The 25,583-nt window shown below is 43.7% G+C and overlaps 1 protein-coding gene across 3 annotated transcripts in view; it reads left to right on the top strand.

The window, feature by feature from the left end:
* PHF2 (PHD finger protein 2) overlaps window positions 1-24,210 on the top strand; it is a 74,206-nt gene extending 49,996 nt beyond the window's left edge. For 2 of the 3 annotated variants that reach the window (XM_015874750.2, XM_015874751.2), the window contains exons 7-23: window positions 1,464-1,650; window positions 2,186-2,348; window positions 3,277-3,364; window positions 3,861-3,967; window positions 5,169-5,260; window positions 6,529-6,618; window positions 7,810-8,181; window positions 8,767-8,886; window positions 9,850-9,968; window positions 10,220-10,398; window positions 10,626-10,699; window positions 12,182-12,339; window positions 18,246-18,523; window positions 18,997-19,092; window positions 19,744-19,853; window positions 21,005-21,266; window positions 23,275-24,210. In XM_015874750.2, the coding sequence (XP_015730236.1) occupies window positions 1,464-1,650; window positions 2,186-2,348; window positions 3,277-3,364; window positions 3,861-3,967; window positions 5,169-5,260; window positions 6,529-6,618; window positions 7,810-8,181; window positions 8,767-8,886; window positions 9,850-9,968; window positions 10,220-10,398; window positions 10,626-10,699; window positions 12,182-12,339; window positions 18,246-18,523; window positions 18,997-19,092; window positions 19,744-19,853; window positions 21,005-21,266; window positions 23,275-23,363 (2,584 nt within the window). In that variant the 3' untranslated portion in view covers window positions 23,364-24,210. The remainder of the gene's footprint in view (window positions 1-1,463; window positions 1,651-2,185; window positions 2,349-3,276; window positions 3,365-3,860; window positions 3,968-5,168; window positions 5,261-6,528; window positions 6,619-7,809; window positions 8,182-8,766; window positions 8,887-9,849; window positions 9,969-10,219; window positions 10,399-10,625; window positions 10,700-12,181; window positions 12,340-18,245; window positions 18,524-18,996; window positions 19,093-19,743; window positions 19,854-21,004; window positions 21,267-23,274) is intronic. The other variant, XM_015874752.2, reaches the window with a different exon arrangement.
* Window positions 24,211-25,583: the final 1,373 nt, after the last annotated feature.

The raw sequence follows: 25,583 nt of genomic DNA, 5'->3' as shown, positions 1-25,583 counted from the left end.
GCATTATGGAGAGAATGATCAGGGGTGGAGCAAGTTGTGCTTCTCGTGGTAGTTCAGACTTATGTATCATGACTTTTCCATGTGATCCATGTCACATGCCGGAGGAGATGAGCCTGAATATGAGGCTGGGGTGCTTTAGTGGCGCAGTAAAATGGGTGTCATGGCACTGCCTGTGTGAACGTCATCAATCCTCAGTGATAGGAAATCTACTGTTCTCCTGTTTTAAATGGCATGCTTTACATATCAGATAATTAGCTGATGCAAATGCCTAAGAGTTCGAGTTATTGCTTTGTGCTTTATATAGCTGTATTCATCAGCTGAGCTGTGACTTTATTCCATAAATACTCAGATGCGTCTACAGCGTATTGAAGTTCATGCAACTGTGCAAATTGCTTCTGCAATTCTTGCAACCATAGATATCTAGAATTTGTGGAGGAAAATATTTATTTCTATACAGACTCTACAGATAAAATGATGAGCACCAACGAAAATATAAAGAATGGTTGTTTTGGGGAGCATTCCATTTTGGCAGGGAGATGTGAGACTTAAGGTGGCTTTAAAGAAGGTGGCTGATGAATAATTACCAGCTAATTTAATTTAAGCCATTACCTCCAGCCCTGTAGTTAGTGTTTTAGCAGTGCACACCCATTTCAGCAGAGAGCATCTGTAGTAATTATAGGCTTCAAAGATTACTGGTATTTTCAGTAGAGATTTTTTAGCTTTCTGCCATTATCAGAGTATAACGGGAGGTCTTTGTTCCGCGGGGCTGCTGGGGCTGTCACTCATATGCTGCTAATTTAGACATTAACTAGCAAATATTTTATTTCTTAGCATAGACAGTGACATTTTAATTGAATGCACTGCTCCATCTTTCCTTGCCATTCTAAATGGAGCTATTGTCATCCGTATTTGACAGTGAGCATAAATGACGCATGGGAGCATTTAATTTCAGTTTGAAGTGCAGATACTTTCATGGAATTTATATATTTGAGTGTCCAGCAGGGAGCCTCCACCCCCTGTAGATATTAGGCCAGATTTTGGACTATTTAAGTATTAAATTTAGCCCATTTGGGGGCGAATGACTTTAATGCTTGTTTGTTATGCCACGACATCATTTTAGCTTTGGTTAATAATGAAATAATTTATGCAATGTATTTATGGAAATAAATCTGTATGCTTAATGTAAGTAATTGTAGACATTAGTATAAATTGCATTCATTTTACACATCTCGTATATTGTATTTTAAACACCTTATCAACCCAAATTAGATTGTTTCCTTCTTCAGAGCTTTTCATGTAATTTAACCAGTTGAACTAAAAACGTAACTGTGATTTTCAACATCTGATCAAGATTTATTTAGTTCACAAGTCTTAAGTATTAATGTTAATGTTGTTAATGTTACCAGAATGGTTGCAGTCTTAGATGTAATTGGTGTGTGATCATTTTAATTCTTCCTGTAAAGGATGTCCAGTTTTGTAGAGCCTCCAGATATAGTGAAGAAGTTGTCCTGGGTGGAAAACTATTGGCCTGATGATGCTCTTCTGGCCAAGCCAAAAGTGACAAAGTACTGCCTGATCTGTGTGAAGGACAGTTACACAGACTTCCACATAGATTCAGGAGGAGCTTCTGCGTGGTACCATGTGCTGAAGGTGAGGGTCCATCTCTTAGAATCACACTACACTTTATACGTGAAAGCCAACCTCAAGTTCTCTTGATCAAATACTTTTTCCCCGTGGTCCAGTTATATCCATAAGAAATATGCAGAGCCTTCAGCGCTGTTAGTGAGTGCACTTAGTAGTGCCAGAGTCTACAGACAGAGAGAGCAATTTGGCATGTGGAAATTGTTTATGTTTTCTCACTAAATAGTCTGTAAATTTCTCACCAAATATTTGCTGGGTGCCTTCTGCATGGGCTTCTTCTAAGATCTGGATGAAGCCCCATCCTGCTTTGCAGGGTAATGGAATCTGACACTACAAACTCTTCGTGCCATCTGTCCCACAAATCTGAGCAAGTGTGGTCAGCTAGTGATATAATTATTCCAGCCCTCTGTACAAAACTGACTTGTAAGTTTTACTTCAATAGTGTTAAAACAGATGATGCCATATTTGTGTCTGCTTGTACTTGTATCAGTGAAGCATTGCTTGATTTGGCTGCTTGTTGCTAATGGTGTATTTTCTAATTCAGGGAGAAAAAATATTTTATCTCATCAAACCAGCTTCTGCAAATATTTCTCTCTATGAACGCTGGCAATCAGCAGCAAACCACAGCGAAATGTTTTTTGCAGACCAGGTAGATAAATGTTACAAATGCACGGTTAAACAAGGACAGACACTCTTCATTCCTTCAGGTGAGCGGGTGGTTACAGGTGGGGTTTCCTCTTTGTTTTACAGCTGCTGAAGCAGCATGGCCAGAGTGCTGCAGGGATGTGATTTGACCACCTTTCTCTGACAAAGTATGAAGCCTAATTTCATGTGCTTGGAAAAGAAATTACAATCAAAAGTTTTTCAATATTCAAGCAGCAAATTATTTGTATTTTTATTTAAAAAACACAGGTGTTGCATACAAGTGTTCCACTCTTGATCTAGCTGGGCTCAAGCACTTTGCGAGTCCTCTCTGTATATCCAAGTATGACATTGATGGTTTTTGTCATGGTGTCTAAGGGAGAACTCATGTTGAACTGCTTGCTGACTGTGACCCCCACAACATTTTCTGCCACTGATTCCCTTTGACACCAAAGAACTAAAGGAGGCTGTGTGGTGTGAGTGTGTGTTTATGGTTTCATGTGAGGCTGAAGACTTGAGTGACCTGGATTTTTATAGGCTGCTTGATAAGCTGTTAGCTGCACTGCCTGGAAGCCTCAGGTCTGACCAAGGACTGAGGAGGCACCACAGTAAGCTCAAACAGTGCCACAGATTTTTATGGTGATGTGAAAGCAGACACTATTACTAGCTGCTGCTGCTGCTGCTGCTTTGGACAGTAACAAGAAAGGGCACTTTGATCAGTATCCCCTTTCTGTCTGTCTGATCTAGTCACAGTTGAAGGTTAGTCAGAGGTGCTTAGCACCTTCTGCACTGGGCCTCTGTAGTGCAAAATGAAGTGTCCAAATACAACTTTGTTCTGAGCACATGGAGTCCCAGCGCTGACTTGGACTGAAGAGCTGTGTTGGTATCTGGGAAGTAAAGTGCTAAGTAAATTATGGCAATTGTCTGGGGAATTATTTCTTCCTTACTGTGTACCCAGTTTAAATTCTTAGGATTCTTTTCTATCTCATCTAGGTTGGATTTATGCAACTCTTACACCTGTGGACTGCTTGGCCTTTGCTGGACATTTTCTACATAGTCTAAGTGTTGAAATGCAGATGAGGTAATCCATCTTAAAAATATTGCAATTTTCTATAATCTCCATTTTCTCCTGAAGTGGTTTTTCCAAGCCATTTTTCTTCTATTGTGCATAGTTCACGGAAGGATATGGGAAGTGGTTGGACTGACGTGGCCAGATCCTGAACTGTTTGACTGTTGGGGTTTTTCCCTTGCAGAGTGCCATTTGCTTTCTGGACAAGCACTCACCTGCTCAGCTGGGCTCTCTGCCCAGGCTAAAACAATGAGAACAGTCTTTACCGATGCTGGACAAATAATGAAATAAAACTATCTTACATGTAAATCACGCAGTTTCTTATCAGTGTTATTTTTGTATTTTGCTTTTGGTCTGATGCCAGAATGGATCAGAATTGTGGCACAAAGAAAATATCCTTCCATGTGCACTGGGAAATGAGCTCTGGGCCTATATGAGCAGCGCTTGTCACTGTTCAACATACTTGTGAGCCGCTATGCCTTTAAGATCAGTTTGCTTTGTATTGCAGGGCATACGAAGTAGAAAGACGGTTGAAAATTGTCAGTCTAACCCAGTTTCCAAACTATGAGACTGCATGTTGGTATATGGGAAAGCATCTACTAGAAACATTCAAAGGTAAAACTTCATTTCTTTGCCTGCTTTAATTGCTTAGATCTGGGGACCTGAAAATAGCTACTAATAATTTCTACTGTTATGCCACAGGTGGCCAAAGTCAAACCTGTTCATATCTAATGGTTGTACTTCACATACCAGCTAAATGTGCAGGTCTGGTCTGGCTGTCATCTGAATCAGCCTGGCACCTTGCTCTAAGGGCCTTACCCATTTCTCCTTCTTATGCTGAAGTAAAGATTTCACCTTCTTTATAAAACAGATTTAAGTACCTTCAGAGGCAAATAATACTGTAACCAACCACCTGAGCTAGAGTAAGCTGAGGATGCATTCCCTGGCTTAACATAAAGAGCTGCATCCTCTGTCAGCCCAAGGCATGCTGAATAGCGCTTCTTCTCCCATAATTCTGCTGGTTCTGGTGGAAATACATGCGCAAGTCAGAAATATGCATGTCCTGACAGAAATACCATTGATGGAGCCAGCAGGACAGCAGGAGCACTGAGAATTAAAGCTAAGTTTTCTGTGAAATTCAAGATCATCTAAATCAAATTCCTCCAGAACTGAACCAAAAATCCATGCATGTATGTTCTTTACAAATTCAATTTTGCTTTGTTCTTTGCCTCTATTTCTTATGGATTGTGTCTATAGACACTCACTGGGTATTTTGTAGCAAATAAAATGTGTCTAATTAATAAGCGCTGTGAGGAGTCCCTCTGAGTATTGTCTAGAAGGGAGCAACCATCACTTTTGTGGCTGCCTGTAAACAAAAAAAAGGCAGAAAAGTTTAGGCAAGTCTGTACTTATGAAGAAAGAGTAAAATGCTTTGCCTGGTATGGCTTTGTTTCCACGTATCGGTACTTGCTTTTTCAGGAGAATGAAAGAACTTCTCTTGTTAGCTTTCTGTTTCCACAGCCTAGGGTGTATGAGCATGGGAGCTAGCATGAGTGTGAGACCAAGAAAGGAACCAAAAGGCCTGCCAGTGTAAACATAACTTACAGGAACACACTGTAGGAAGGCAGGGTTGGATTTATGGCACAATAAATATACTCTTTATTTACCATCAAGTCATAATAGGGATTTGCTTGTGGTGGCCAAGTTTTAAAAAGTTAACTTTCAGAATTAAGCTTTTTAGAATAAGAGAATTTACGCAAAAAGGCTTTGATTCTCATTCTTTGAATGGTACTGTGTTGTTTTTTTACCCACTTAGGTTTGCACAAAGCTGGACAACAACCTCCTGCTCATTTACTCCAAGGAGCGAAAATTCTCAATGGTGCTTTCAGGTCGTGGACTAAAAAACAGGTAGGAGAAGACCCTGTTTTAATATTGTGTTCCTTGGGTTTGTCAGTCACTGGAACAGGGAGCAAATGCTAAAACAAACCACGTTGTCATAGCAAAGCAGCTAGCTTTGGAAGCCCAAAGGAGAGACCAGGAGAGCAGGGAAGGAGTTTGACAGCAGGAATTCCATGGTGCTATGTGATGAGTCAACAAGTAAAAAAGAACACCAGGGTCTAAAACATGTCAATTCTGTTCTTCATAGCTCTGAGCATTTTCATGTGCCAAATCAATTAAGTAAAGGCTGTGTATGTGAGCAAGGCCTAGAGCAACACCTGCATTTTTGTGTGCACAAGGTGCTCAGTTCCTGCAAATCAACACATCAATTAAGCCAGGAAATACGTATTGCCTAGAGAGATGGCTTAAAGAGATTTTCAGCTCCAAATTTCCCTCTGCGGTCACTTCAGCAGCATTGTTCTTTTGTGTGTTGCTCCTAGAGTTTTGGGGAATTAACTGCAGGAGGCAGGCCACTCAATCATAACACATGGGCAGGGGAATGAGCAGCTTTAGGATTTTCAGACGCTTTCAGAAGGAGTGAGCAGCTGAGTACACAGTGTAGCAAATACAGCTTAGTCCACTTACATGACTGTCCCATATTTAAGCGTAGCCAGGGACTTTGCTGTCTGTACTGCAAAAAGAGAGTGCTTGAGCCCCAGTTCTGAATTGCTCCTGGTTTCCTGTAGCAGGGCTGGCCAGTGTGGAAGCTCTCTCTTCTTCATCTCACCCTGTTTGTTTTTCCACTTGCCTCACAGATGTGAAGCAGTGAGCAAAAGGAAGTCAGGCTGTGTTGGCAGCTAGGCAAAGCTGAGCTTAGAATACTGTAACATAGCACATGAATGGAACTGCCAGCTAGCTCCCAAACTGCTCTGCTGGAAAGGTGTGTGCCTGTTGAGTGCAATGAAGTTGTCATTCTGAGACAGTCTCTCCTTGTAGGTGTAGAAAAGGAGTCTTTCTCAGAATCTCATATGAGGGTAAGCAAACTGATGTTACAGTTGTGAACATGCTATAATATGGGGAAAAGACTGCTGACTTTGTCAGTAGCTGTCCTGAGCGGATAGCAATAACACCCAGAAGGGGAAATAAAGTATATACGAGTGTTTTTCCATATTACACTTGTAGTCAGTATTGATTTCAGTATTTAGGAAAAAATATTAAAGTGTGTCACTTAATGAGTTTTACTACATTATTGCAAAAAACATGCACAGAAACATCAGTCTGGCTTTGTTCTGATTTAGGCTTTAGCAGAGCATGAAGATGAACTACCTGAAAACTTCAAACCAGCACAGCTTATCAAGGACCTTGCCAAAGAAATAAGATTAAGCGAGGTTTGTGCCCTTTTCATCCTATTAGCTATATTGTGTGTTTTTCAGTAACTGTAGATCTGAGGATATGAATCTTTTTTTTCCCCATTCTGCTCATTAAAAGAATTCATAAGAAGTTTAAGCAGTAGGGTTACTGCTCAGGACTCGTCTGTGGCTAACTGGCCACATGTTTTGGACTCTTGTTTGCTTTCTCCATGGCTTCATGCAGTACATGCGTGCCCTATGTCTTCTGTCCTCTATGTTCTCCTAGCTGGACTGGCCACGCTGCCCTCTTTATTTTTTCCTTTATCTGCTTTCTACCCCAAAAAAATACAGTAGAATGCAAAGAATGCTGTTGCTATTCCCTAATCATGCTCTGTATATGGTGTGCCCTTATGTTCACTGGTTTTACCTGTGACATTCTCTGAGCTACAGACAGTCAGTTACTCTGCATTGTCCCAGTGTTTGGTTGGCTGGTTTTGAGGCAGAGTTATTAAATGTGAAAATTATTTATTAAATATACTTGAAAATACACAGAGTTTTCATGGAGCTGTTGTCCATTAAGTCTGATGTCACATTCCGCCTAGTGGGGGTGTGTAACATTGCAGAGGGACAATAGTTAGCTCTGTTGTGTTTTGAGAAGAGACTGTGTTGCGTTCCACTACTTAACTATATCCAAAGACCTCAGCATTGAAATCTATCTTATCCTCTTTGATGTAGTACCTACAGTTTTTGCTTGTCAGAATAGCAACTGAAGCAGAAAATAATTTCTTTACAATTAGTCAGAGAGTATTAATTTTAATTGGGCAGCTATTTTACTGCTTATTTTACCTGAGGGCATGAAACATGATTCTGCTACGTTTATCCCATCTGAGTTAAATTGGTTTGTGCTCAAGCTGATTAGCATTTTAAACAAAAGCCCATTCATGTTACACATTTGTTTGTACTGCCCGTCCATTTAAGTGTCCTACCTGATGCAATCTGGAGAGAGTTAACTTCCTCACAGTGGCACTGGAGTTTCTCCAGGTCAAAGTCATGCATGGGCAGCTGCTGGTGAGAAGAGCATCACCGTGACACTGGATGCTTGTGAATGTAGATACTCCAGTTCTGAAGTGGGGGGATTACTGGTAGTTATTTCCCCAAGGAAGGGAGGGTGAGAAGGAATATCTAACACAGCACAAGTGGGCCTCAACGCCCTCCTGTTTTGTACCACAGAATGCTTCGAAAGCCAGCAAAGCCGACACGAGTGCCAACACAAACACCGAGGAGAACTGCCCTGTGGAGAAGGAGGAGGCACCGTCACCTGTCCAAGTGACACCACCATCCCCACCTGTAGAAAAGCTCCCTAAAAAAAAGACTCCAAAAACTGTGAAAACCCCCAAACAACTTAAGCCATCCAAACCCCCCAAGCCTCCCAAACCTCCAAAACCACCCAAACCTCCCAAAACACCAAAAGTTAAGGGAGAAGGAAAAAAGAAAGGAAAGAAGGCAAAAGAGAGCCCACCACCAGCCATCCCGAATCTCGACTTGCTGGAGGCACACACAAAGGAGGCTTTGACAAAGATCGAGACGCCAAAGAAGGGAAAGGTGGGTTGGATTTTAACTCTGCCCTGTTGTTACTACAGTGGGGATCAAGTCCTTAGCTCTCATGAAAAGAAATCAAACACAAGTTTCTTTGCTGAAGTAAATGAGTGTTTTCTCTTTGCCATCTCATCGCCGTTTTGTGCCAAGTGAGTGAATGAAGATGAAGCAATGATTTGTGACCACAGATTTCATTTTGATATCCAGTGGGTGAGTTCAGCAAGAGTGAGGATTTCATTGACACACTCACAAAATAATGCATTGAACTCTCTGTTGTTGTTGAAGAATCCATGAGGTTTTTCATAAATGCTTCCAAATTTCATAGTAGTTTATATGCAGTTGCAAAGCATGTTCATGGAGCAAGAGACAGGGAGATTAACATGTTTTTACAGTAGTCTTGTATGTTAATATATGAAGGAGATATGCAGGTAATCTTCTGAACTCTTTGAACAGTGATATTTCATTTCAAAAAGGGATGAATCAGGAAAGAATTTTCATAAATATGCCATGTCATATTCTAGATAAAAATGTGTTTGTGTGACGTGCCAGTGCTTGATTGTCATTAAGAGTACACACTAATTTCTTCCTCAGGCCGCAAAGAATGTTTTAAGTGTTCCCAATAAGGAAACACCTACTAAGCAGAATGAGGTGGAGAAGTTCGAAGTTCGAGAGCAAAACAAAAGCAAAACAGAAGCCAAATGGAAATATAAGGTAAGGTCTCCTGTCAATTTTTATCTATCTATCTATCTATCTATCTATCTATCTATCTATCTATCTATTGCTGATTATGCCACACAGAAGGGTGGAGAAATATACATAGGTCTACCTGTGCAAGGAATATGACTATCAATTTCCAGTTTTCAGTGAACATTTATTGAGCAGAAAATAATGAAGCAAGCATTGGTAAAGGTGTGCGGGGCTCCTTGTTCAAAAGTATGTGCTGAACTGTCTGTTCTCATCCTTGCTAAAGCCAGAGAGAAGACTTTTAACAGTGAGATTTTTCAATGCAAATAAATTCCTTGAAAGAGAAGTGTCTTTTCATGTGGAGAAAGCTGCTAAGAGTTCTGGCTTCTTAACAGAGACAGCTAATTGAATTTTTTTTTGTGTTAACAACTGTCATGCTTAGTGTGATCAGGTTTACCCAGCCACTACAGCTTAGGAAAGTATTAGGACTAGGTTTAAATATTCATCAAAGACTGAATGACTTTGGTATGAAATTATTAAATTCATGTATATAATTCAGGGTCTTCTGAAGGTGAGAAAGAAGGAGGTGGAACCTGGCAATAAAGTGCAGTCCTGTTTGTGAGCTTACAGGCACTGGGCTAGATTCTGTCCTTAACTGTACAAGCATGATGCTGAAGAGCAGTGTTTAATATTTTACCTCAGTCAATACCAGTTTAAGAGAGCAGTATTTAAATCTGGCATAAGGTTTGGTTGTGGTGGGCACTGCTTAACTAGTGCTGAAGTGCTTCTTGAATGGGGACAAGTCCCTAAACTGAACAGAGCTCAGTGTATCTAAGGAATACTATAATTGTCCATTACTTAGCATATTTATGAGGCATATGTTTTTGTGCATAAATATCAACAAACTCTGCCATGATCTAGGAATCTGAAATACTAATAACTCACTTTACTGATTGTGTTGTTTTTCTGGGGGGTCTTCCTGCCTTTCAGAACAGTAAACCTGATTCACTACTAAAAATGGAAGAGGAACACAAATCTGAAAAGACGCCTTTATCAGGAAATAAGGACAATAAATTTACATTCTCTTTTGCTAATAAGAAGTTACTTGGGTAAGTTAAAACCTGAAAAGTTATTCATTACTTGGGAAAGGAGGTTAAAAATCACATGATTATTTATGCTGTTTTGTTTGGTTTTTTTTTAATACCAGTAGGTGCAACTCTGCCTTTCTGGTCAATGTAGAAAATACACTTAGTTTTTCAGTCCAGAACTTGATTTACCTCGAACCCTCTTTAGTTTAAGGTTGAGATTACTGCCTGTGTATTGCTATTGATATGTAACATATCTGTATTTTCTCTTTCAGGTCAAAGGGAGTAAAAACCCAGCTGAATACTAGTGTGTTTGGGTCACTGCAGAATTTTAAGGAGGATAAAGCAAAACCTGTACGAGATGAATATGAATATGTGTCTGATGATGGTGAGCTAAAAATTGATGAGTTTCCAATCAGAAGGAAGAAAAACACTACAAAGAGAGAACTGCCCTGTAAGGATTTTTCCTTTTTTATCTGTATCTGCGTGACAAAGTCTTGTGCTGGTTGTCCAAAACTTTTCTTCGTGTTATCTGATGTACTGTAAAGAAAACCATATCTTAAGTGTCAGTCAAATAAAACTGGGTTTGAATTGCCTTTGAAGTTCAGGCTTAGGAGTGCTACTTATTTATTTATTTATTTTGAAAGGACTATGACTTAATTTTTCCCTTTTTTAATTCAGTTTTTTCAGACAAAAAAGACACTCTGCAGCACACTCCGGTTAAAAAGCCAAAGGTGGAGTCGGTACCATATAAGGTATGGTGACTTTTGTTCCTATCGCAAGTCAGCACCCATTATAACCCATTATATATCTCTCAGGGCTTGTGGAATCTTATCCAAAAATTGCCTGGAACCTTGACTCAGGTATGTTAGGCAATGTTTAATGGCAGGTATGTAGTATGCCTTGGTGCAATCACCAATGACTTCCATTCACAGGGTAGTAGCATTTTTTTCCTGCCCATGCAAGGTGATAGCACAGTGCAGGGAGTGGTGGCAATGTGAAGATTTCTTACAGACTGCTGTCATATCCTCCACGTCATTCCGTAGTTCCAGTCTGCCCAGAATAAGTAGCACTCAGACATCGTAAAGACTAAGCATAAATTGGCAACTTTTGACAAGGGAAACTCAGAGTAATGCTAATGGAATTGAACATGTCATGTGGTGTTTCACATTACTGTGAGTCTCATTACGTAGCCATTAAAAGCTTTATTTACTATCACCTGGTAGATTCTCCCTTTGTCTTTTATGGACTTACAGCTCACATGCCCGTGGCTCAGCCTGATATTTTAGCACATCCCCTAACCTGATGCAGTGTCAATCTGCCTGTTGACACTTAGCATCAAGAATCACAGAATCATGGAGTCACCAAGGTTCAAAATGACCTCCAAGATCATCCAGTCCAACTGTCCACCTGTCACCAATATTTCCAACTAAACCATGTCCCTCAGTACAACATCTAAACACTTCATAAACACTTCCAGGTCTGGTGACTCCACTGCTTGTTCCAGTGCCTGATCACTCTCTCGGAGAAGAATAAGAAGCTTAACAGCACAGACATAAGTTCGCTCTTGTTTGTGTTAGCATTGTAGCTCAATGCTGGAAATTAAATGACATGCTGAAATGTTTTGTCTAGCTGTAGTTAACATAAATCCATGTTATGATATCTGAATCAGTCACAGAAAGAAAATACCTTGTTAACACAAAACTGTAGGTGACTGGAGATTTTTGGCCCTAAGAGCCCAGCAGTCTTTATCATTCTAGTTTGGCTCAGGGATATCTAGAAGTGCCTGTCTCCTTGCTTCAGTCTGTAGTTGAAGTCTGGAGAATGGTGCACATGGTTCCCTCCTGCAGCAGGGATGACAGAAGTAGGTCTGTCCCTGTGCCTGAGCTGATTGCTTTAACAGTCAGCCACAAATTCATGTCTCCTGGTCTGAAAAATGGGCAGAATGGCTGGGAAGAGAACACAGCACCTGGAACACTGCTTTCATTTCCATGCACAGGATCAGATCTCGAAGCTGGTTCTCCAGTGCTGCAAGGGAACAGGAAAACCTGCCATGTCTGCAGGAGATTGATTTTATTGTGTCTCCATTTTTTATTGTTATCTCTTGTTAGCAAGAGCAACTTAAGAAGGCCAGCCCTGCATCTTGTAATAGAAGTGGGCTGTAGAAATTGTTGTGTTGTTCTTGTTGACTAACTTAGTAAGTTACCATTTTTTGAGCCTTTTTCTTGTTTTTGCAGAGCGATGATTCGTCGGATGAAGATTTACTTCACATTGACACAGAGGCAAAGCCAGGGCGCAATTCCAAAGTAAAGAAAGAAAGTGGAAGTTCAGCGGGAATTCTTGACCTTTTGCAGGCAAGCAAGGAAGTTGGGGGTTTAGAGTATAACACCAACAGGTATGCACAGAGGGTTGTTTTTCACTCTTAACCTGTAATCAAGAATTGTTCTGTTATAGATCTGTGTGTAAAAGTGAGAGAGAATGAACTTTGCTTTTTCTCCAGAAAGCAAATTCTTCCTTTATCCTGTGAACTGGAGGGAGAGGTGGAAAAAAGCGTGTGGGAAAGATCTTGGTGGTATAATTTAAACAAATAGAGGCATTTCACATCTGTAAATGCTGAACACCCATTTTAGCAATAATACTATAACAGATGAATCGTTCAAAAGGAAGAGAAAGCTCAACGAATGCAATTTGAGTTCACTGCCTTCACTCTTAGCATGCCAAGTCTGATCTTAAACTACAGATAACAGAATTAGGGTATGCTTGCCATTTCAAAAGAAGCTGAGTAGGATTTTCACATATGGAAATGTCTTCCTTAATTCAAACCTTGGGACTAGAGCCCTGGGAAGGAGTTTTGGGATAATCAGCTGGTTTTACAGTTAACATGATATAACAATGGCACAGCAGATATATACTGCTATGTCCTGTGCCCTGTTTTCCCTCTCAGACTGCTGTTTAAATGTGATTTGTCCCATCTGTAGAACCTAAGCATCCTCCACTGCTCCACAGGAACCAGATTCACCCTTTGGAACCTGTGGACTGCCTAGGGCATCTTTTTCTTCCCTGCTTTCTTTAGGTCTGCCTTAACTATGCAAAGACTCATATCCTGTGCAGGAAGTAAAATCAGCAGTATTAGTGGGTTTGAGAGTTGAAAACAGGCTCAGCAAAGTGAGATTGGTGCCATCATTCTCACCCAGGCTGTGCCCTGTGTGTGTGTTGGGTGTGCATGGCCAGAACATTTGAAAGGACCTGCTGAAATGGAATGAGAAGTTTCCCTCAGAGAGGAAGATAACATCTAAGCCTGGGAAAGACTGGAAGTTAAAAGCCATAACTGAGAATTCCTAAAGATATGTCTCATGGTCAAAAGGGAACATATGGAATAAGTTATCAAAGGAAACCATAGAGAGCAAATTTTATCAGTGAGGTGGAAAGGTTTTTAATGTCATGAAGATAGGTGGAATTCTTTATAAGCTACAATCTGGTACCAGAGCTTCAGAGAAATCTAAATGAGGGAACATCGTTGAGCCAGAAGATGTTCCAGCATAGCTCTGTTTATTAGGTAATGGTCTGTTTCACAGCAAAGGTAATTACAGGAGATTAAAGCACAGTATGCAGACTGCCTTCACTCACAGTACACCCATGGTGAAGTACCAGGCAGACCTGTGAGAGCCAGGCTTGTCTTGTGCATCAGCGTTTAGATCTGTTACTTTCGCAGCACATTGGCAGAGATCCTTGAGTACAACGGGTGTGCACATGAAGTCTCCTGTAAGAGTTTCTATTCATTCCTAATGCATTCCCATATTTCTCCCAGCGGTGTCTCACAGTAGGACTGCAGGTGAAAAATTGATTGTAGAACCAAGTTACATAGTGGCTGTACTTAGAAGGCTTATCTTGACAGGACTGTTATCCCTAGGGAAGAGATCCAATCTCAGTTCAGTGTTGGTTTTCTTCCATTACCGCCATCCCTCTAGCTAGGAGTAGTTGTTCAAAACCAATGACTGCAGAGAGTATGGGGAGAGGTACCAGTGTGTCTACAGCTCCCAGGACATACAATATTTTCTGTTGTCTGAGCCCAGATGTGATAGGGCTTCTAGATTTTCCTCATCTCATCAGATTTTTGGTCTTCAGAAACCATGGGAACAATCATATTGGTACACGTCGGTTTAACAGTTCCTCTGAGTTCATTTTTCATTCAGCATTATGGTGTGTTATGGAATCGATGTTTATATCAAATCTACGCTCACCTTTTGGCAGGTAATTAGGCATTTTGGCAGGTTGTTAGGTGTGTTTCACTTTGGGAATAGAGCTGCCGGTGTAATAGGAGCATGAAGCTCCCTGTAAAAGAAGAAAATGTCAGGCATTTTAAGAGCGCTGCCTTGGACATATATACAGTAGTATTTCACATATGGTGTGGTTCATTGCCTGCTTATGATGTGCAGAAATGCAAAGGGAAGCTAAAAATATGGGTTAAAGAAATGGTCCTCAAAGATCCTCTTCTTGACTCGTGTCTTTCGCTGTCTGCCATTCAGTAATGGAATAGTACTCAGACCTTTCATTTTTCCCCTTCAGCCTGGGCTCTGTATCCAGTCTATTTGTAGACTTTGTGGTTTCTGAAATCAAAGTCACAAATGCAGTCGCATAACTAAACTCTGCATGAATTACTACACTGTGTGCGGTAGTTCAGTGGGAATGTGTCATATCAATTCTGGCTCTTGTATAAACAATTAGGTTTTGGCAGTGTGTGTTGCAGCTTGATTGAAAAAAGCTCCTGATAAATGAAATTGCTGTGTTTCAATTCGTAATTATGCCAGGCTTTTTAAATGGCTATAACATGCTTTTAAAAAAAAAAAATTAAAAGGAAGAAACCTGATATGCAAACATACTGTGTCACACTGTGATCCTGCCTGCCTCAGAACAACTTTCTTCTTTCTCTGCTTTCTTATTTTTATGGTGCTTAAGGGTTATGTATGTGTATGCCCTTCTCTATGTTCCTATACATACTTATGTATATTTTGGATACCCCAGACTGCAGTAGTGCAGGCAGCCCATGTGGAATGTCCTCATGGAGCCTGGTCGAGACCAGAACCAAAGCTGCTGAACCTCAGTAGCAACATAGCAATCAGGACAGAGTTTTTTTGATGTTGCTGTTGTTTTGTGTGAAGGACCTTACCTGAACTGTGGGAAGGCTGATACAGTAAAACATTAGATTGCCTTTTTCAGCTGACCAAAAGCCCTGATGGCATTCGTGTAGTTTGCATGAGAGGTGCATTTCCTATACCTATGCCAGTGGTAGCAAGATGGGAAGAGGTGAGGAGAGAGGTCCTTCAGAAAGGCTGCTGTAAATGTGGAAACAAACAGAATATAGGAAAAAAGAAATTGAAGAGTCATGTGATTTTGAACTAAGTTACTCGTTCCCAGGTTTGATTAAAAAGAATGGAAGAAAATACTGATTTTGTACTTGAAGTTAAGTAAGTTTCATAGTTCTGAACATTTGTCACTTCTCCAAAATGCTGACAAGTCATTACTGTCTCTGCTTCACTTCTTCGTGGTTCATTTACATCTTGCCGTGGGGAGGGTAAGAGGAAATGCAGAAATGATGGGGAAACTATCACAGAGGGAGAATGGTGATTTATTACCTCCTCCTCGCATGCATCAGTGTTTTTCAGCAGTTCTTATATGCAGTATTCCAGGGTAACATCAGCTGGAAGGGACCTTGAGAAGACATCTGTGCAGTTGCTGGATCACAGCATGGCCAGCTGTGAAGTGTGACCTGGTTGTCCAGGGCATTGCCCTGCAGAATTTCCTATTTAGGGATGATGGAGATTCTGCAGCTTCTCGCCGTGAGCTCCTTGGCTCTCAGCACTGCCCTTTCCTTCTTGCATGACTGGCTGGGATTTCCTCTTCCATAGTTTTTGATCGCTGACTTTCATCTGTTTACAACTCCAAGAAGGCTCTGCTTCCTTTTCTGTCTAAGCCCATGAGGCAGTTGTGTTTTTAGTTATTTCCGCTTAGAAAATGTTCAGTGTTCCCTGTGACTTCCCTTTCCTCTTGCCTATTTTCCCCAAGTCTTGGGGTGAGCTGGGAGATTATTGCTTAGTGGTGAGATGAAGCATTTATGAGATTACTACCTCACCTCCCCATTGCCCTTCAGTGCCTCCAGCTGCTGTGCAGGCAGCACGGGGACTGGGGAGAGGACAGCCTTCATTGAGTTGTGTTGCACTGAAAAGAATGCATTCAGTTGTTACGTATGAGGCTATAGGTGAAAGATTCAGTAATTCCATGTGAAAGGAAGAGGTTCTGCTGAGAGGTGTTGAACCCTTGGAGAGAGGTGGGATGTGAAAGGAAGCCCTGTTTCCCTGCATTATATCCCTTCAGGCACTGGGAAGGTCCTGTGCCCAGGCAGCATGGGGACCGGCCTCTGTTAGGAGGGAAAGACTTGAACTGCTGGGGCTGAACCATGTGTGCTCTCATCTGCCTGCCTGTCATCACCTGCTCTGGAGCATGATGCTGGGGAAAGCATGCTTCTGTCAGATCATCCAGGAGGGAAACAGGCCTTGTGAAGGCCCCAGAGCATAGCCCAAAGGGCTGCTCTGTGCACTGCTCCCTGATGAAGATACTGCTGACAGCAAGAAACTGCCCTGGGATGCCAAGGCCCCAAGGCTTACTAGACTTAAGTGCTGGTTGCCTGTAGGACTGTGCAGGACACAGAGCAACCTGTGCTGCACAGAGCGATGTGCCCTTCCCTGGTCAGCCCTGGGGGAGATGTTATTTGGAATGAGTTTTAGCAACAGATTTTCCCTCCTCTCTTTTAACAGCATGAAAAGGTTCCTTAGCAGAGTTGCTGTATGAGAGTAAAAAGAAACAAGATCCCCAAAAGAGAAGCCGTGCACAATGCTGGAGTGGAGCCCACTGCAAAAGGCACGAGCTGCTGTCAGTCTGTTCATTGGAGTGCCCTTTTCTCCAGCTCTGCTCCCCTTTTTGAAGCTTTAGGTCATAGCTGGAACTCATAGTTGACTTTCATAAATGTGTTGGTTATCTTTGTTTGTTTTTTAACTATCATGAAGCTACAGAAAGGGGATACGGCCTTCAAGATCTTAAAAATCTCTTCTCAATTCTTTCTCCTTTTCTTTTTCATTTGGCTTAGAAGGCTGAAATACTTTGAATAGAAGCACAGGCAAGCACATGCCCTAATGAGAAACACTTTGCTCCATGTGCAGCTATGTCTCTTTAAGACATGTTACCCGCACGTTCAGGTTGTGGTTTGACTCAGAACCACTGGTTTTGATCATATTCCACAATTTATTTGTTGAAGCTTGTGTTGCTTAAGGCAGTTCCTCCCTGATTTGCCCACTTAGTGGCCAGCTTTTGATGGTCTGTTTGCACTGTTTTGAGAGTCCAGTGCTTGCAAAAATTGTTTGGGAGGGGCTGCAGGGGGGTGGAATTGAAAGAAAATATGTTAACGTCTTATAGGTGGTGCAAAATATGCCTTTGTCAGGGAGGAGGCTAAGGCATCTGGCATGATAATAAGGGGATTAACATGTCTCTTCACTAAATAAATGTTTCGGTACTAGCTACCATCAGCAGTCTTAACTCATTTTCGGGATTATTTATAAATGCAATTAGTGCCCAGAAACTCCCTTTATGTCTTCCATGTCACTCTATCCAGAGTCTTGTAAAGGCTTTAAGTGGATTAAATTAAGATCAAATAAATGAAAGTGATGTAGTACTGCTAATTTACTTGGGAAAAGATGTACGTTAGGGGCTTCTACTGCATAACGTTTTTTGGCAGTGTTTTTTGTATTTCACTGTTTGAACTCCACGGTTCTGGAAATACTTGATGGGGTATTTTGCATTTCAATATCATGGGGAGCATGCGTTACACCTCGTCAGGTGTAATGAGAAGAAGAAGCCCATCAGAATTCACACATCATTTAGCTTCAGCCTAATCTATAGGGATGTATAGTTTTCTGTAGTGGATGTCCAACACTTGTTGACACCTGGCAATAAAATGCTAAAAAACTAGTTCAATGGGAGCAAAGTTTTCACTACCCTGTAGTCCTCTCATCCAGTCTATATCTCATCAGCACTGCATAGCAAAGTGGTGCACAGCTTCCTGACTTCCAAGGCAGCAACCCTAAATCGAACGCATGGTGATGCTGCTGTTAAACTAACCAGCATGGCCAGCTGCTTAAAGCACAGCAATAGGAAGTTTGCTCTAGCAACACTATCAGGTGAAAAGAGTTGGCTATTTGTGTGTTCATGGAATCGCTGACAGCTTCTGTATCTCTCCATGTTTTCCTGCAGTCAGCCGCCTGCCTCACCCAGCACACAGGAAGCAATCCAGGGCATGCTATCAATGGCAAACCTCCAGTCATCAGATTCCTGCCTGCAGGCCTCCTGGGGGACCAACCAGGCCAAGAATAACTCCATCTCCTCACAGAACTCTAAAAAAACAGGTGGTGGTGGCAACAAAAATGCTGGCAAACGATTGCTAAAGAAAAGCACAAAAAACAGTATTGACATTGAAGATTATGATGAAGATCAGGACCACTTAGATGCCTGTTTTAAAGATTCAGATTACGGTAAGCACAACAAAGCAGTCTGAGTAAGCGTGTGCTTGTGCTTCTTTGTTTGTATCTGCAAATGCCCCTTCCATGTGTTTCCTTGATGTGCTGATTCACATCTTGTCTCACAAGGAGTCATCAGATTTGCACAGTGCAGAGCAGGAGGGTTTCAGTCGAGCTTGGGATAAAGAAACTTGTCTTTCTTCCAGCTGCCACTCCACAGGCAACAGGGAGGCTGATTTTTCCTGTTTGAGAACTTTCTCTGTGTACCCTAAAAGTAGCTGGTTGCAGTTCAGTGACATCAGCTTCTAAGTGAAGCGTGGATGAGAGCAGCAGAATGTCCTCAGATGGTTTCCAGCTGTCACCTCTCAGCAGTACCTCTGGGGGACCTTGCTCTTCTAGCTGTGATGTTTGTGGTCACCATGGCTGTATAGAGCAAGTGAGCCTCTCTTGTCTCCTACACTGAAACTACTCTTTGTTTCCTATTGCAGTTTACCCGTCTCTTGAATCGGATGAAGATAATCCGGTATTCAAATCCAGATCAAAGAAAAGGAAAAGTTCCGATGATGCCCCTTACAGCCCAACGGGTAAGCTCATACAATTTGTGCTACTCAGACTAAGCCATGCAGGTCCCTAAGGAACCAGCCATTTTTCAAGGAATGCGGAAACTGTAAGACCAAAAATGAGCAATTTCTCTGTAATGTGAAGGATTAACCCTTTCCAGTACACTGGGGGATGATTTCACATGCTGGGACTCGTACCAATGTGTTTGTTTTTCACCATCAATCAGCTGGTAGGAGATGTGTTATTTGGGGTAGGTTTTTGATTTATTTTTCCTTATGCACCTGTAAAGGAAGGATTGGTGGCAGTAGTGTAGTAGTGAAAGCCCAGACAGTTGATCAGCCCTGGCTTTTAGTGTTGGCTGTGTAAAGAGGAACAAGCAGGAAATATAGGAATAGTCTCCTCTTAGTTCAGCCAATGCTGATGGTGGGGAGGGCTGCTTTTGTTGCAGCTCTCCAGAGTCAGTGCAAGGCCAAGGGATCCCTACCCACCCTCTGCAGTGGCCACTATGAAGGATTCTTTACAGCTCGCTGCGGGTGACAAGCAGCCCATGTCTTAGCTTGTGACATTGCACATCCATCTCCTGCTCAGGAGGGCACTCCCACTGCCCAGTGTGTGGTTATGCAGCTCACACGGGCACTCTGCACCTGCCTCACCTCTGATTGCTTTCCTTGCAGCACGAGTCGGACCCTCAGTGCCTCGACAAGACAGACCGGTGCGAGAGGGAACAAGGGTCGCCTCCATCGAAACTGGACTCGCCGCAGCAGCCGCGAAGTTATCACAGCAGGTGAGGTTGCTTAAGAAACAGTAGCTGTCAGGAAATGAAAGCTGCAGTCATAACCAATTAGCAAAGCAGTGCCAGCCCTTCTTGGAGTTTATTTGTGCCAGTTTGGCACGGCTTATCAGTCTCAGGGGAAATAAACAAGAGGAAAATCCAGCAGTGCTGCACCATACATACCTGACAATGACATGGTGCAGAGCAAGAGGTCTGTTGGGCATGCAGAGAAGCATTGAGAGAGCATGCATATCTACTTGCATTCTTGCAGGCTAGTCATGGAAGCAGGATTCCCAAAAGGAGTGTGTATGAGCAGCATACTGATATGCTGGAAGTCTGGATGGTGTGATTGCCTTGCCTGTGCAAGTTGGCTGCTGGGAAGCGTTAGGGCCTACTCCCAAAGCTTTGATTAACCAAGGGCAGCTACCATCAGTTTAGCAAATGTACTGAGGCATTTCTGGCTGTTGAAAAATATCCTTTGGTCTTGGAGGGGTCAGGTGGGTGCTGAGTGCCTCATGCACACTGACCGGACAAATGTGACACCACAATGAGGTCTGCTGGAGGCAGGTTGGGGAGCTGCTGGAGTTGTGACGTTTTGGTTGCACTGTGCTTTTGTGGTGGGTGCTGTTGGGTAGTGGAATTTTGTCAGGAAGTGGACTTGTAGGTAGTTGAGGGAAACAGGACGGTGACAGACAGCTGTTCTCAGTGTGTGAGAAAACGCTATAGGTGTTACCTTAACATGAAGCAGCTACTGTGAATAAGTGGGGTGTTTAATGTCCTTCTATAACAAAAGCATATGAAGATACCTGAAGATAGGAGATGCCAGCATATGCAGAACATGGAAAGGTTTGCTCGTTCAAAACCACGCTGGTCTCCCAAGGCAGGGTCATTTTGGTGCTGGCTTGCTCCCTCTCACCGCAGTGTACAGAGAGTTAACAAGCAAGGAGGCTCTGCATAAAGCGCATAAGTAGATGCAAGAAGGGCAGCGTGTGCATGTGGCAGAGCTGTGAGAGAGATGGTATCGGAACAGGCTCTGAGCCGTTTGTACGTGGCAAACTTCATTGTTTTTCATTGTATCAGGACCCTAAGCAACACCGCTGGCCCTTGCCATAGCTAAAGGTCTTCTGGGGATTAATCTGAGCTTCATGTTTGTCATTTTAAAGGAGGAACAAAAAGGCAAGAAGAAAAAAAGTACCAAAAAGAAGCTGTCAACCAACAACGTGAACAAACCGGCTCAGGAAGGCAGCTCGCCAGAGCCGAAGCTGGAGTCACATGCCAGCAGCCTCACAGATCACGAGTACACCGCAGGGGCCAGCACCTTTGGGGCCGCCCAGCCTAACAGGGGATCGCAGCCGATGGCACCCGGTGTTTTCCTCACACAGAGGAGACCCTCATCATCCTCGCAGAACAATGCCTCCGCCAAAGGTACCAGGAAACGCCTGGGGTTATGGTGTAGGAATGGGGAAGGGTGTTTTGATCATATAATCCGTGCCCTTTGCAGGTGCTTCATGTGTCTGTCATGGGTCTGTAGAAGTGTTTTGGTAGAGTAAACCTGGTTGGAGATTTGACCCATAGTCTTGGCTGCCCTGGCATTGTGGGCCTAAATGTGTGCTTTGCTGCCTGGTATTTGTTGTAGACTGTGAGGCATCCTATGCTAGGAAATATTCTGAGCGTGCCCTGGGCTTTCTGAGGAGGACACGCAGTGGTCACATCACAGTCCAGCTTGTCTGGTGAAGCCTTGACAAGGGAAGGAGGCATCCATCAAAGCCAGGCACTGCTGTTTTAGGCTTCTGTTTGTGCAGTAGCTACGCAAAGGTGTAAATAAAGACATCCTGCCCGGCGAGTGTAGAGCTGTGAGAATCTGCAAAGCTGTCCTGAGAGCTGCAACAAGGGAGCAGAGGAATGACAAGCCTTGGGAGTTACCCAACCACACAACCAGAACCAAGAGAGGAAGAGATCACTTGTTATCGGCTATAGGGAAAGCACTGAAAAGTCGGAGATGTCCGGGGCCTGGGCTTGGACCTCCTGCTCCTTCCTTGAACTTAGCTGAGAAAGTACAATAAAGGCAGGTATGTGGGATGAACAGAAACACCAGTCAAGTGCACTGTGTATGATGAAGATCAAGTGGGGATCCCACAGGAGACACCTATTGTAAAAAGCAAGGCTATGTGACAGTTGTTTCCAGTGTTCTTCTGTGTGCAAATGGAGCAAGTTAGTGATAGTGTGAGGTGTCCTGCAGCCCCTTGGAGGGGTGTCAACTGGTAAAACATCACAGGCCACATAGGAGGATGTGCCCATGATAGACTCTAGGTCCTTTCCAGGAGATGGCAACACCTGTGTCTCTCTACAGAACTGAAGTGAAAATTCTTGTGTGGAATTGTGTCTTTGTGGTGAAATGGTGCCACGAAGATCCAAGAGGTCCGTGGAAGAAGCAATGGGAAGAAAAGTGCTGAATGGATCCCAAACCCAGTCAGGCCAGTGAGTTGGGCGACCCAGCCAGGGCATCATGAAGAGAGCTTGCATGGGCATGTGGAACACATCTTGCCTGTGGTATAGCTTGATCCTCAAAGGAGGGAAGGAACCACGTGCCAGGAGTGCGTGCCCAACCATGCAGGGAGAAGAGCACTTTCAGAACCTCCAGTGCAGGGTCTCAAGACAGCTGGGGCCACCAAGCGGACATCAGGGTGTCTTTCTTGCATGGAACACAGGGAGCTTTGTAGTGCATTGGTGCTAAGCTGAATCTATACGTGTGTGTATGCATTCAGTGGCTTTCTGACTGGGCTGACTGCAGATGGTAGCTGTAATGCTAGAGAAAGAGAGGGCAAGGAAAGCATGATGGTGGTGTCAGTGAGGTAGCTTGCAAGCTGTGCCCTGTGCATCAGATTTTCCCTTGAGGATGTGCATAATAGTGGAGAGATGCTCAGAGATCCCAGAGGTGTGTGTGTGTGTGTGTGTGGTGAAAGCAGGTAGCGTTTGACAGCCTGTTGGTTGTCTGTGTGTGTGCGGCAGTACCTATGCAGATGTACTGTTCTGGTTAGCTCTGAGGCATGGAACAGTGCTGGAGTGATTGGGACTGAGCAGTCACACTGGGGCATCCATTGAGCTGGGATGTGTGCAGGCTTAGGGCTGGGTATGGGTGCAACACAGAAGGGCTTGGCACTGTGGAGGCAGTTGGTGCCCCAGGTATGCACTGGGATCTGCCCTGGCTGTGATGGCGCTTATCAGCAAAAAACCGTGCTCCCCTCTGAGGCACGTGTGAGTCTGGGGTGGTTGGGGGAGAGCCCTCAAGCTCGAGGGACAGCTGTGGTCTCCTGGAGGTGCTGGGTTAGGGATGGGGTTGGGAAGGTGGTGGTGTGGGGCTGAGGGCTTGCTGTTGTGGGGTGTCATGGGGCAGGAGCCAGCCGGGGGCTCACCACTGCCACTCTCCCTCCAGGAAAGCGCACGAAGAAGGGGATGGCCACGGCCAAGCAGCGGCTCGGCAAGATCCTGAAGATCCACCGGAATGGGAAGCTGCTCCTTTAGCTCAGCTTAACTTGGAGCATCACGATAACAACCCTCTTAACTTTGGGCGGTCGGAGTGTACAGAATCCTGCTATAAATATTTTTTAATATAGATGTCCTTTCTCAGAGTGCTGAGAGTGACTAGTCCGCAAAAAGTTAATACTCGCCTGGCCCCACGGCGCTCAGCGTTCCGGGAGGTGAGGGTGCACCCGGCCCACGATGGTGAGGGCAGCGAGGGGTCGGGGACGGAGTGTGTGGGGGGACTGGGGGCACTGGGCACGTTCTCCCCCCCGGCCGTGCCATGTTGATGCATTTCCCGAGGCATCCTTTTCCTAGAATGTAGCTTGTACATAGCTTTTGGAATAATGACCACCTGTTTTTTATAAGGGGAAAGTCTCTCCGGGTGCTGCCCGCAGCAGCGGCCCTTACCAGCTCTTTGCGTAACTTCTTGTACGAGGAGGGAGACAGTTATTTTACTAGCACCTTGTGGAGTGTTTCCGTGTTTTGTGACGATGTAATTTATTAATGTTTGTAGCTTTTTATATTTGTACATTTCTTATGGGCTTTGTTTATATACACACATTACTGGGGCGCGGCGCCCGCGGGGAACCAGAGCCACCCGCAGCCCACGGCCATCAGGGCCGAGTTGGCCTGGGCGTCACGCCAGCTTTTTTTATTATGATTATTATTATTAGTATTATTATTTTTTTCGCGACATGTACATTTCTAACAAAGTTTATCGTGGCTATCTATCTATGACGGTGTTTTATTTACCAGTTCATATCAAATGCTCTTGTATCGAGTTCACGGAATCTAAGTAAACCTCTAGAGCAAAGTTTAAAGAAGGAAAGAAAAAAAAAGAAAAAAAGAAAAAAAAAGAGAGAAAGCAAAGTAAACTATTTCAGGTTTTGTATACAACTGCCTGGGCCTGGCCTTTTTGTGGGGTTGGTGAGGGGCAGTGCGTGGGATCGGTGGAGGGGTGCAGGGCGAAAGGCTCAGTGCGGTGTCTGCACTAATCTGCTGCTCCTTCAGCACAAGTGGGCACTGGGGAGCTGTGCTGAGCCTTTACAAGTGTACCCCAGCACTAAATCAGCACCCCATTTGCTTGCAGCAGTCCCTACCACCACCTCCAGATGTGATCTTGGCTCCTCCCTCACCCTACCAAGCCCTGAGGGGCAGTTACTTGGTTTATGGTTATGACACACCATGTGGTCCACCCAGACGCGGCTGTCCTCTATCCACATCATTATTTGCCATCCTCAGGCAAATACACACAGACAGCACTCCCTGCTTCCTGCTCCCCTCTTGGAGGCCACCAGGTGCTGCAGCCTTGCCCCTTTTCACCCACTGAAAGGTCAGACAACTTGCATAGTACTTTGAGCCATTTGTCCAGATTGACCCGCCTGTCAGTGGTGGTTTCCCATATACTCCTTCTTTATCACAAAAGACTCAACGTGATGCCATTGACAAGTGCAACCACAGCTGCTTCTGCACTTTCTTTCTTAACACAATGCTGTTTGCATCCACCACACCCAGGCTGCTCCCTCATTCATGGCCCATATTATGGGAACAATGAAAGGAACTGACTGTGACCTGCAGAGAACCATTTAATTACCCGTTATGGCAACCCCAGAAGACTCAAGGATGTTGGCCATCAGCTCCTTACAAATTCACAGGTCAAAACGGTAATGCCTTGGATAACCTGCTGAGTTTGTGGGACGTTCTTGCAATCCATCCTCACAGCGACATTTTGGACTGGAGGTTAAAGTGGCTCATGGTAATAGCAGACGTTCGCCAGCTGGGGGAGTTCACAGTTCAGAAACAACCACAGCCCGTAAGGACCTTTGCCTGTACACTGGAGGCAATTTCTGCACACAGAGACACAGAGAGGCTGCTGGATGCTCCAGCTGAATGATTCCTAATAGCATTCAGGTTTCTGCGCTTTCTGGCTTGAAACTGACAGGAATCATTTACCAACTGGCAGCAGGCACAGCCCCACATCAGGCTGGCCGACCTACATTCGTCTTTCATCTCTGACCCCAGCAGCTCTGAGCGCACCGCAGTCAGCGTGTTTGTTACTTAAACAGTGGCACGCTGCCATCCTGCAAGACAAAAGCCGTTCTTTCCATTAACATCTGACATGGATTTGTAGTACCCACCCTGCAGAATTCACAGCATTTGTGTAAACAGTTTTGAAGTTGTTCTCTGTATATCATGAGAGAAAGTCTGCTTCTCCTCTTC

The sequence above is a fragment of the Coturnix japonica genome, chromosome 12 (genome assembly GCF_001577835.2).
Source record: "Coturnix japonica isolate 7356 chromosome 12, Coturnix japonica 2.1, whole genome shotgun sequence".
Taxonomy (NCBI): domain Eukaryota; kingdom Metazoa; phylum Chordata; class Aves; order Galliformes; family Phasianidae; genus Coturnix; species Coturnix japonica.
This window is presented reverse-complemented; position numbering and strand designations above follow the sequence as displayed.